Source organism: Malania oleifera, chromosome 5 (assembly GCF_029873635.1).
Source record: "Malania oleifera isolate guangnan ecotype guangnan chromosome 5, ASM2987363v1, whole genome shotgun sequence".
In the NCBI taxonomy this organism is placed as follows: domain Eukaryota; kingdom Viridiplantae; phylum Streptophyta; class Magnoliopsida; order Santalales; family Ximeniaceae; genus Malania; species Malania oleifera.
The window spans coordinates 76,519,199-76,531,394 of NC_080421.1; the positions used below are offsets into that span (position 1 = coordinate 76,519,199).

The following is a 12,196-nucleotide window of genomic DNA, read 5'->3' on the forward strand; positions in this document are numbered from 1 at the left end:
GATGAAATGCCCTCGAAGAGCTACTAAAAACAAAATGCCCTCAAAGCGTCGCTTGGCATGAAATGCCCCTTAACGAGCTGCTTGGCACAAAAGCATCGCAAAGAGCTGCTCGACATGAAATGCCTTCGAAGAGCTACTCAGCATGAAATGCTCCTTAAAAAGCTGCTCAACGCAAAAAGCCTCGCAAATAACTGCTCAACACAAAAAGCCTCATAAAGAGTTGCTTAGCACGAAACAAACTTGAAAAGCTACTTGACACGAAATGCTCTCGAAGAGCTGCTCGACACGAAATGTCCTCAAAGAGCCGCACGACATGAAATGCCCTTTGTAGAGCAGCTCAGCACAAAAAGTCTCGTAAAGAGCTGCTCAACATAAAACACTCTCAAAAAGCTGTTCGGCTTGAAAGGCCCTCGAAGAGCTGCTCAGCACAAAATACCCTTGAAGAGCTTCTTGACACAAAATGCCCTCGAAGAGCTGCTCGATACGAAATACCCCTTGGAAGATGGTTCGAAACAAAATACCTAGCGGCGATTGGCTCGAAAAATCTCATACTGCTTCAATCTTAGCTCAGGAAGCCACATACCCAGAATAGTCGAGCTTGGATAAGCCGACATTGCAATGGTCTTGGCTCGGTAGTTGCGTACTCATCAATAACCTGCTCGGTTAAAGCTGCCACTACTTCAATCTCAGCTCGAGAAGTTGCGTACCCACAAAAGTTAGCTCAGTTAAAGCCAACACCACAACGAACTTGGCTTGGCTAGCCGTGTACTCATCAACAACTGGCTTGGCAAGCCGTATAACACGCAAGAGATTGACTCAGTTGAGCCGAAATGACATCGACATCGACTTGAATAAACTGACTACCCAGTCTCGCATTGATGAGGTCAGTTACCACCCAAGTCAATTGCTTGGCCAGAGCAATTGATGCCAGCACCATGATGACCAGAGCGACCTATGCTAGCGCTGTAATAATCGGAGGGATTCACGCCAAGCGCCATAAACACGCTCATAAATGGCCAATCTCATAAAGGTGCTTCATTAGTTCCATTTGGTCTATATAGAATGGTATTTGATGCATGATTTGGACTGTTTGTGTGCATGAGTGCTCCATTTAGCTTAACTTATATTTATTTTATCTAGTACCTTATGTGCTATATATCATGTTTGAGCTTTGAGATATGTTGATGAATGATATAATTGAAGGACCCTTTTTAACATATTATTGTGTGATATGGTTTTGAACTTCTATTGAGAATACATGAATTCCTTGAATTGAATGAACCAAAAAAATGCCTAAATTATTTAATTCAACAACAAAATATGGAAGCGACACACTAATTTTTTTTTTTTTTTTTTGGGATTATCGATGTGAGGGAAGACTTATCGATTCTGATGAGATCCCCAATGATCATAAGGTAGAACGATATTTAAATGAAAGTAACATAATTAAGAATGAAGAGTTTAAAGTTTAAATTGATTAATGTTTGAATATTTCAAAGTTATCATGGTACTATTTAAAAGGAGGAGTCTGTAGGAAGTGTGAGAACATTCCCTTAATGCAATCATACTCATAAACTTGACTTTAGTATTGTAGACCATGACTACCAAATTCTTGGACCTAGATTTAACTAGAGACCAACTAATTTATAGAAATTAGCTGAACCACACCTAGGAAAAAAAGGTTAGTAGCAACTCCATAGAACTCTTAACATAATTAAACTTTGGCCAAATCATTTTTAGGGTCGCCATCCCAATTGAAGCGTTAGATCTCGTACCACCTGTCTTGATAGTGACAACTCTCTCTCTGTGCACCACTTACTCCCCCACCAACTTCTAGTCGAAGATAAAGAAAAGTTGAGAAAGAGGCTATTTTCTTCTTTTAGCTTCATCCATTATTTTTCTGTTTGTTTGACAGAGTCATTTTCCAAGAACAAAGACCCTCATATCCATAGTATTAAAGGCAAATTCACATAATCTTCAAATATCCAACCAGGTTACTCCTTTTTGGATCCAATGGGAAGATAATCCAAGATGTAGGTGAGTTCCACTTTGTATATTTTGGTGCTTTCTAATCATAAGTATTGATACTTGACAATGATAGGTATCTCAAGATTCACAACTTGGCTTCAAAGAAGATCATGGCTAGAACCTCATTATATTAATCTCACGATTGACATTCCTATGTGTAGATCAACCCTAATTATATCGAGTGGAGAAACAAAAAATACTTACTCAGCAAAGGAATACTAGTCAAAGAAGAGAAGGGCGTTAGGGCAATGTCATTAGGGCATCTTAATTTTTCCTATGGAAGCTTAACTAAGGTTGGAAAATAAGGGGAGGACCGGGCAGATCTATACCATATGACTGGGCTAAGCTTCCCCTTCTTAGCCAATCCTATTCCATTAGTATGTTGCACCCAACATAGGCTAAGGATCCTTCGCCTAGCCTAGCCACTAAAACAAATCCACCCTTAAAGGGCTTGTATGTAGAGACCCAGGAAATAATAATAATAATAATAATAATAATAATAATAATAATAATAATAATAATAATAATAATAATAATAATAATAATAATAATAAAGGGAATTTGGTTTGGTGGAGCTCAGGAAAACCATCAACAATTTCGAATTACTGAGGGCTGTTAAATAAAAATGTGGTAAAAATGGTTTGGTTAAAGACCAAACCATCGACGGTTTCCCTGAAACCGTCGATGGTTTTTTCTGGGGCAATAGCCCATAAATAGGACTTTAGCTCATTTCTTTTGAAAAATTTGTCTCTCTCTTTATCTCTCTATGATTTCTCTTTCTCTCTCTCCCTCTTAATCTCTCTCTCTCTCTCTCTCTCTCTCTCTCTCTCTCTCTCTCTCTCTCTCTCTCTCTCTCTCTCTTCAATTTCTCTCCAATCCTTAGCCAAATTGAAGAAAAAACACCTTTTCTAGGTCCTAGCTCAAATCCTCAGGCTTTTAACTAGAGTGGATTCATCATTTGGGCATCGTAGGCACTACTCTAGGGAGGGATAAGGTAAGGGGAATAGATTATGTCAATTATTTTTGGAGTTAACCAATTAAAATGAAGCATGTGATTACAGGAATGTTAAATATGATTTTTTGAATAATTGGGCATATGAAAATGATGATCTTGGGTTTATTATGTGTGTGTGTGTGTGTGTGTGTATTTGGAAAAACTAAAGTGAGTAAGGGTAATCATCTCCTTTTTCCTATAAAACCTATATTGTGAGTTAAATAAAATTATGGAGATGATCATACCCTTGTTTTCAACAAAGTATATTTTTTCTGAACAATTTATTATATTATGAATTATCACTCAAATCGTGTGGCATAAGGACGATTATTATTGCATAACTAAACCTGTTGGTTTTTATGGTATGATATGGTAAAAGTTATGGTTTTATACTAACCTTAGAAAATGTTGACAATAATGTGATTTACGAAAAGACAGTCTTGTACCAATGTATGAAATGATGATTATGAAATGGTAGTTTGATACCAAGTTGAGAAAATGAGATCATGTAACTATTTTTATTATATAGATTCTATTATATGGTATAAGAACCTTGATTGACCAATTATGTTGAGAGCACGGTACCGTAGTTAATGATAAGTCAGTGCAACCACACTATTCAGAGAGTGTTGGTAATTAGATAGTCGATTTGGTTTGAGAAGAGCAAGATACCCCCTGAAGTCCAGACCAAGTTAGGGTAGAAAAATCCTATTTTAGAGCATGTTATGTTGACTTAGTAGTGGTCGGCTGGCTACATTGCTAGGTCTAGTCTTCGAAACACACAACCCGTTCATGTGGGGTTAATACATGATGTTATATGATTGTCAAGTCAGTAGTCAGAGAGGTTCTTTTATGCATGTGTGTGTGTGTGTGTGTGTGTGTGTGTGTGTGTGTGTGTGTGTCTATATATATATATATATATATATATGTATAGATATAGATATATGTAGATTTATGTAAACAAAGAAATTTATTGAAATAAAGCATGTTTTGAGAAGAAAATGAATTATTTCAATTATATAGGTATAAGTACAAATTTCAAATGCTATTTCATTTAAAGTTAAATTAATGGTTATATTTTGCTTACATAAAAACTCATTTGACACACACTGATAATAATCTATTCTGTCTAACAAAGAAGTGTCTCACCCAACAATTTTAACATTTCAGGAAATCCAAGGAACCGAGCTAAGGGAGCCCTGGGGTGGGACTAGATAGTTTTGGGTTGAAGTAAGTGCTTGTGAGACACTAATATATACATGTTTATAGATATGTTTTGTATACCTTGGGTTGTATTATTGTTTTTGGGGAGATACTTATGTAATTAAGAAGGTTTAGAACTCTGATATAGTTTTTGAGGTTTTAGAACTCTGATATAGTTTTTGAGGTTTGATGTTTTTCCACTGCATGTTTTAAATTGAGTTATGGACAGGTGTACCCTAAATCCCCTTTGAGTTCGGGTCGTTATAATGATGGTATCAGAGATACATGTATAAAGAATAGCACTTCGGCTCTACTGGGTTTGGGGCGCTACATTGTACATAAGGTGGAGAGGATTTCTATATAACCGAGTTGAAGACCATGTCAAGTTTTCTTGTTTCTTTCTTGAATTCCTATTCTTAGATCCATTAGGTTGTTCCTAAGTAGGGTAAAGCAAATGCATAACCTTCTACAATTTAGAATTTACTTCAAACAAAGGATACTACGTATATAATTGCTCACAAGAATACATAACTTAGGATTTATTTCTAATAGAAGCTACATATAAGTTTCAAGCATAGAATATAGTAAATATATATATATATATATAATAGAGAAGGTAGTTGCATAATGCTAGTCCCACTAAGTAGGCCCTCAGAAGGGAGGTTTGGATATTGTCATGACCTTCAACATTTATAGCGTGAAGTGGCCACTCTTGAAAATCCAAACTTGCACAATTACACTTGATTGTCAATAAAATAAAAGTAAAATTAGGGTCAAAAGTAGGAAAAATATTGCTCTTTTAATCAAGATACAAAGATAAAACCATAGCATGAATTTTCTGACATTGAGAAAAAAAAGGTGTAAAGTGAGATTGTTGTCATCCATAAGCAAAATGAAATAGCTTACCAGAAACATTCAGCAACAAGAAAGCAACCACAAATAACCAAAGGTACCAGCTGCAATTAGTCAGAAGCTAATGAAAACAACAAAGCAAGAAAAATCAAATCAAATAGGTAAGTAGATTTAAAATTTTACAGTAAATGGTGAAATGCTCCACTAATGAATTAAAAATGTCACAAGACTATATTTGGTTTTTGGAATTCTATTCATAAGAATAGAAACAATCATAATATAAGAATTATATAGCTTACATTGCAAAATTTCTTGTTAATTCATAATACATAATTGATAAGGAATGACTATTCCCAAAGTTCACCTCTTGTCATATCCATGTACAATGGAATAACATAAGATTTTGCATGAGTGATTTTTTTTTCTAAATTATTATATATTTATACTATTTATATTACTTTCTCATCTTATTCCATTTTATTCATAGTAAAGATAAATTCTGCAAACAAAATGTAAACTTGAAATATATAAAGTTAACCACACTCTTAAAGAGCCATTCTAGACCTATACTTTATATCTTGGTTCAAACCTCCAAGTGTTGAATAAATTAGTTGCAGCACATTAGAATGTGTTTTGTTTCTATTTGTTGCCAAGTTTGAAGGAGTTGGTTAGCATGATGTTAGTGGTGCCTAGGAGTTGTTTAGTATGATGTTAGTGGTTCCTATTTTTGTGCTTGTAACTGTTTGTTTTTAAGCCTATATAATGGCCATCTCCTTATTAATAAAGTGTAGAGTTTTTAGTCCAACTCTATTTCCCCTTGTTTTTAAATTTATCATTTTCTTCTTCCATTTACATTGCGAGGTTTGAGTTCCGCAATGGCTTTTGAAACTTTTGTGTAGCCAGCCATTCCACGCTTTGATGGTCACTATGACCATTGGAGCATGCTTATGGAGAATTTTTTGAGGTCCAAAGAATATTGGACAATTGTTGTTTCTAGAATAGCAGAACCAGCAGCAGGTGTTGTGCTGATAGATTCACAAAAGGTGGAGCTTGAAGGGCAGAACTTGAAGGATCTCAAAGCAAAGAATTATCTCTTCCAGGCAATTGATCATTCTATCTTGGAAACCATTCTTTGTAAAGAAACTTCCAAGAAGATTTGGGACTCTATAAATAAAAAGTATGAGGGGATAACAAAGGCAAAGGGGGCACAACTGCAAGCACTTCGAGGCGATTTCGAAACTTTACACATGAAGTTTGGAGAATCAGTGACAGATTACTTCTCTAGGAATGATGGAAATCGCAAATAAGATGAGAATCCATGGTGACAAAATGACAAATGTCATTATCATTGAGAGGATTCTTCGTTTGATGATAACAAAATTCAAGTATGTTGTTTGTTTGATTGAGGAATCTAATGACATTGACAGTATGTCCATTGATGAATTGTAGAGTCCTCTGTTGGTTCATGAGCAAAAAATGAATCGACAAGACAAGGAGGAGCAAGCATTACAAGCCTTGACATCAAAAGGAGGAGGTCAAGGAAGAGGTAGAGGCAGCAATGATGGTAGGCACTCAAATTAGAAATCTGAAGATTCTGATTCTCAATAGAGAGGAAAAGGCCATGACAACAACAACAATCATTCAACATTTTCCAAGTCAAAGTTAGCATACAAATCGAGAGTTGAACGCTATAGGTGTCATAAGTTTGGCCACTAAAATTCAGAGTGTCATAATAATCTAAGGAGAGATAGTGGAAAATAGTCCAATTTTGCAGAGAAGGAAGAAGAAGTGTTTTTGTTGATGGCTTGTCACGTGAAGGGGGAAACCCACAAGAAATTCTTGTGGTACTTAGACACTAGCTGCAGCAACCCTATGAGTGGAGAGAAGTATGTATTCTTTGAATTGGATGAATCTTTTTGCGATGTCATGAAGTTCGATGATGACTCTACAGTCTCTGTTATGGGAAAGGGAAAGGTAGCAATTCAAACCAATAGAAATTCTATTCAAACTATTTCAAACGTTCTCTTTGTTCCAGATTTGAGAACAAATTTACTCAATGTTAGTCAGCTACAAGAAAAGGGATATGGAATCTTTATAAAAAATGGAGTTTGCAGAATTGAAGATGAGAAGTTGGGTTTGATAGCTCAAGTCAACATGAAAGCCAACAAAATGTTTCCATTGTATCTCCATGACACCGCTCACTCATGTCTTTCTATAAGATTGAGAGAAAAGGAATGGCCATGGCATTTTTGCTATGGGCATGTTAGCTTTGGCAGGTTAAAGACTTTGCAATAGAAGAATATGGTGACAGGTCTTCCTCAAATTACAGCTCCTTCTGAAGTTTGTGAAGAATGTGTTGTTAGCAAACAACACCGTAATCAATTCCCACAAGGGAAATCATAGAGGGCGAAGGCTGCAATGGAGCTTGTTCATTCTGACATTTGAAGGCCAATAATTCCATGCTCTAATGGAGGCAAGAGATATATACTTGCCTTCATTGATGATTTTAGTAGCAAAAGTTGTGTTTATTTTTTGCAAGATAAGTCTAAAGCCTTTCTAGCCTTTAAAAGCTATAAAGTGCTAGTTAAGAAAGAAGTTGGCAGCCCCATAAAAATTCTTCTCACTGATCTTGGTGGAGAATATAAAACATGAATTTGCAAGTTTCTTGTGAGACTCATGGAATCAAGCAGCAGCTTACAGTAGCTTATACACCCTAACATAATGGTGTTTGTGAAAGGAAGAATCACACTATTCTAAATATTGCGCGAAGTCTTTTAATAAGGAGTTGTATTCCAAAAAGCTTCTAGTTTGAAGCAGTTAACTAGAGCATTCATATATTAAATAGAAGTCCGACACTTGTTGTTCAAAATAAGACACCAGAGGTAGCATGGAGCATACGAAAACCAGCTGTTGATCACTTTAGAATTTTTGGGTGTGTTGCATATGCCCATATTCTAGATCAGAAGAGGAAGAAGTTGGATGACAAGGGAGAAAAATGTATTTTTCTTGGTGTTAGTTATCAGTCAAAAGCGTATAAGCTTTACAATCCCAACACTTAGAAAATACTTATCAGTCGAGATGTTGTTTTTAATGAAGATCAAATCTAGGAATGGAGCAAAAATGTAGTTGGAGAGCCAATTCCAACTAGTTTTGATTGAGAAGATGGTGATGAAGCAGACCAGCCGCAACAATACCTTGCTCCAGCAACGGATGCATTTGAGAATCCTCAAAATGAAACTCCTGTGGCCTCTGAAGTCACTCCAACAACACCAGAAGCAGCAGATGAATCAGGTTCTTATCATGTTCAAAGGAGGCTAGCATGGATGTCAGATTATGAGGTAACTAGAATTTATCAATCAAAAGACCCACTCACTCATTTTGCTCTATTTTCATATTGTGAACTTATAGTGTTTGAAAGTGCTATCAAAGAATCAAAATGGCAGAAGACTATGGATGTTAAAATTGCCGCCATAAAAAAGCATGACACTTAGGAGTTATCTGATCTTCCAGAAGGGCACAAAAAAATTGGTGTGAAGTGGGTTCACAAGACAAAGCTGAAGGAGAATGGTGAAGTTGACAAATACAAGGCATGCTTGGTGGCCAAGGGCTATAAGCAAGAGTGCGGTGTTGATTATAAAGAAATCTTTGCTCCAGTTACAAGGCAAGACACAATTAGATTAGTGATTGCATTAGCAGCTTAGAACTCATGGCCTATTTTCCAGTTGGACGTGAAGTCAGTGCTCCTCCATAGAGATTTGAAGGAACTGGTATTTATTGATCAACCTCCTAGTTATATGAAATCTAGAAATGAGCATCAAGTGTATAGACTAAAGAAGGCTCTATATGGATTAGAACAAGCCCCACGGGCTTGGTATAAACGTATAGAAACTTATTTTTTGAAGGAAGGATTTCAAAAATTTCCTTATGAACATACACTTTTCATAAAAGTTAAGGATGGAAGGAAAATGCTCATTGTTTGCTTATATGTAGATGATCTAATATATACTAGAAGTAATACAGTCATACTTGAAAGCTTTAAGAAAACCATGATGGCTGAATTTGATATGCCTAATCTTGGCATGATGCGTTACTTTCTTGGAATAGAAGTGTTGCAGTCTTCTACTGGCATTCTTATTTCTCAAAAGAAATATGTGGGAGAAATCTTGGATAGGTTTCAGATGAAGGATTGTAATCCTGTGAATGCATCGTCTAATTTTAGTTTGAATTTAAACAAGGTTGATGGAGGAAAGAAGGTTAACATTACTCTTTACAAGCAGATTGTTGAGAGCTTAATGTATTTGACTACAACAAGGCCCTATATAATGAATTCTATAAGTATTATTAGTAGATACATGGAGTGCCCAATATAGATTCATATTTTGGATGCAAAAAGAATTCTTAGGTACTTGCAAGGTACTAAAAAGTTTGGGTTGTTCTTGAAGAAGGGAGAACAGTCATATTTGTTTGGCTTTATAGATAGTGATAATGCAAGAGATTTTGATGATCGAAAAAGCACATCTGGGTATATTTTCATGTTGGGAACATGACTTATTTCATGGTCATCAAAGAAGCAGTCAATTGTCACATTGTCAACCACTAAAGCTGAATTTGTTACAGCAACAGCTTGTGCTTGTCAACCTATTTGGCTGAAGAAGATTCTTGAAGAGCTGCAGTTCAAAGAAGATGGGCCTACTCTCATTTACTGTGACAACAGTTCAGTAATAAAGCTCTCAAAGAATCATGTTCTACATGGTCGAAGTAAGCATATATATATATACGTGAAGTATCATTTCTTGAGAGATCTCACGAATAATGGAGTTATTAATCTAGTTTACTACATAAGTGAAGAACAGATTGTTGATGTTCTAACAAAGCCTCTCAAATTTCCAGCATTTCAAAAACTCAGGAAGTTACTTGGTGTTTGTAGTTCAAAGGACTTTATCTGCGGGATGGCGCTTCAAAGTTTGAGTCTTATTAAACTGATGTTATGTATGGAATATCAGTTTGAGGGAGGGTTTATTGAATAAATTAGTTGCAGCACATTAGAATGTGTTTTGTTTCCGTTTGTTGCCTAATTTGTAGGAGTTGTTTAGCATGATGTTAGTGGTGCCTAGGAGTTGTTTAGCATGATATTAGTGGTGCCTATTTTTGTGCTTGTAACCATTTGTTTTTCAGCCTATATAATGGTCATTTCCTTATCGATGAAGTGTAGAGTTTCAGTCCAACTCTTTTTCCTCTTGTTTTTAAATGTATCATTTTCTTCTTCCATTTTACATCATCAAGATGTGTCATTCTAAGAAAAACTAAAGTTATGTTTTATTTGCAGAATATATATTCCTATGCATAGGATGAAATACCACGAAAATGTAACAAACATTGTAAAGAGAGGCAAAATTTAGCAAGAGGTGACTCAAGCAAAAGCTTGTGTTATTATAATCAACATAGAATATGAACTAAAGAGACAATCTTATGGTGAAATATGGAAATAGTTATTCCTTGTCTATTCCTTGTTGTGGATTTATAAGTTTTTTTTGCATTGCTATTTGATTTATGATAATAACACATTTCTTTGTGTAAAATATCAAAATCTTCTCTGACAAGTAACAACCACTCTATTTCTAGGAATAGAGACTTTGTGAACCAAATAAAACCTAAAGTTTAGATGAATAAAAATATTTGAATTTTTGCAAGATAAAACGAAACTTAACAATTTTACAATGAAGCTAACCTTATTCCAACGACTTTCTTGAAATCAGCTTCAAGAGCACGCATCATATACTTATGAAAATTGAACTTTGGGTTTCCCCTACAATGGGTCTAAAGGAACAAAAATCAAGATATAGAATTTAATGAAAAAAACAATAGCAACACAAAAATGACAAACAAAGATAAAGTAGAAAAGATCTTAAAATCAGTTAGCTTACCATTATGAAGCCAAGACGTAGCGTCGTATAATCTGAGTTAGTCACAGATCCATAAAATTGCTTGCAAAATGAATGCTTAAAAAAAAGAAAATTAAAACAAATTTAAAACGTAAATTAATAAAAATTAGCTTATTATTTCAATTAAAAACATAATTTTTAAAATTTCTTTTCCTCAAATGCATAAAACAATTGGAAGAAAATTTTTGAAATGAAAACAAAAGGAGAGAACCAATGCAACCTTTTGTGTAGATGAAGACATAATAATGAAAACAATATTGCACTTGATGGAGATAAATAAACCATATAACAAATATGTGAGGAGCAAGCACAAAGAGAACCATACACAGCAGCCATCCCACTAGAAATTTAAAAAGAGAAAGAAAATAAATGGAAAAATAGAAAATATGCAGTATTGGTGAGAGTAGTACAACCTCTTAAGGATGAATAAGTCCTTTTCTAACCCTCCAACATACTTTCCACTCTCTCTGCACTTGGTCCCAAAAGGTGGAGCAACTAGGATTACCATCAAGAGGTGAACCCAAACAAGCCAAAGGCCAATGCATAATAAAACAACTTGCATCAGCAAAGCTTTCTAACTTAATCCAACCAAAAATAACACCCTCATCCCCTCCCTTAGACATAATGTTCTTTAGACTTGAATTTTATTGAAATTTTTGAGTAAGGTAAGAACCTTAAAAAAATTCACTACAATATCTTTGAGAAAAAGAAGGGTGTATCGGAAAATTGAATACAAGACACTACAAACCTCCACTCCACCTTCCTTAAGGCCCCAAATAACATTAATACCATGAGCATGATTAATCACCCAAGTTAGCACCATCCATGGTTGACATAAATAAATAAGGAAATGGGATCCCCTTGTCTCACCTTAAACCACTCACTTGGTTGACCATTTGCTATCACAAACATAGCCATTGTGGACAAACCCTAGTTAATCCAATTCTCCAAATACTTCTAAGCCCATTCGTAACCAACATGTAGTCCAAAAGAATCCTAAATAACCATGCCATCCCATTTTTTTTAAAAAGTCCAATTTGTACAAAACTCCTCTCTCCCCTTTTGTTCACATCCTCCACCACTTCATTGGCAATCAAAAGAATATATATATATTTACTAAAAGAGGGCGGCTATATATATATATATATATATATATATATATATATATATATAAAGT

At 35.1% G+C, this 12,196-nt stretch overlaps 1 protein-coding gene across 1 annotated transcript in view; it reads right to left on the bottom strand.

The window, feature by feature from the left end:
- LOC131155510 (MLO-like protein 1) overlaps positions 1 to 12,196 on the bottom strand; it is a 71,118-nt gene that overhangs the window by 36,146 nt on the left and 22,776 nt on the right. The window contains exons 7-9 of the mRNA XM_058108708.1: positions 11,002 to 11,076; positions 10,806 to 10,894; positions 5,132 to 5,181 (exon numbers count right to left, since the gene is read on the bottom strand). Coding sequence (XP_057964691.1) covers positions 5,132 to 5,181; positions 10,806 to 10,894; positions 11,002 to 11,076 — 214 coding nt within the window. The remainder of the gene's footprint in view (positions 1 to 5,131; positions 5,182 to 10,805; positions 10,895 to 11,001; positions 11,077 to 12,196) is intronic.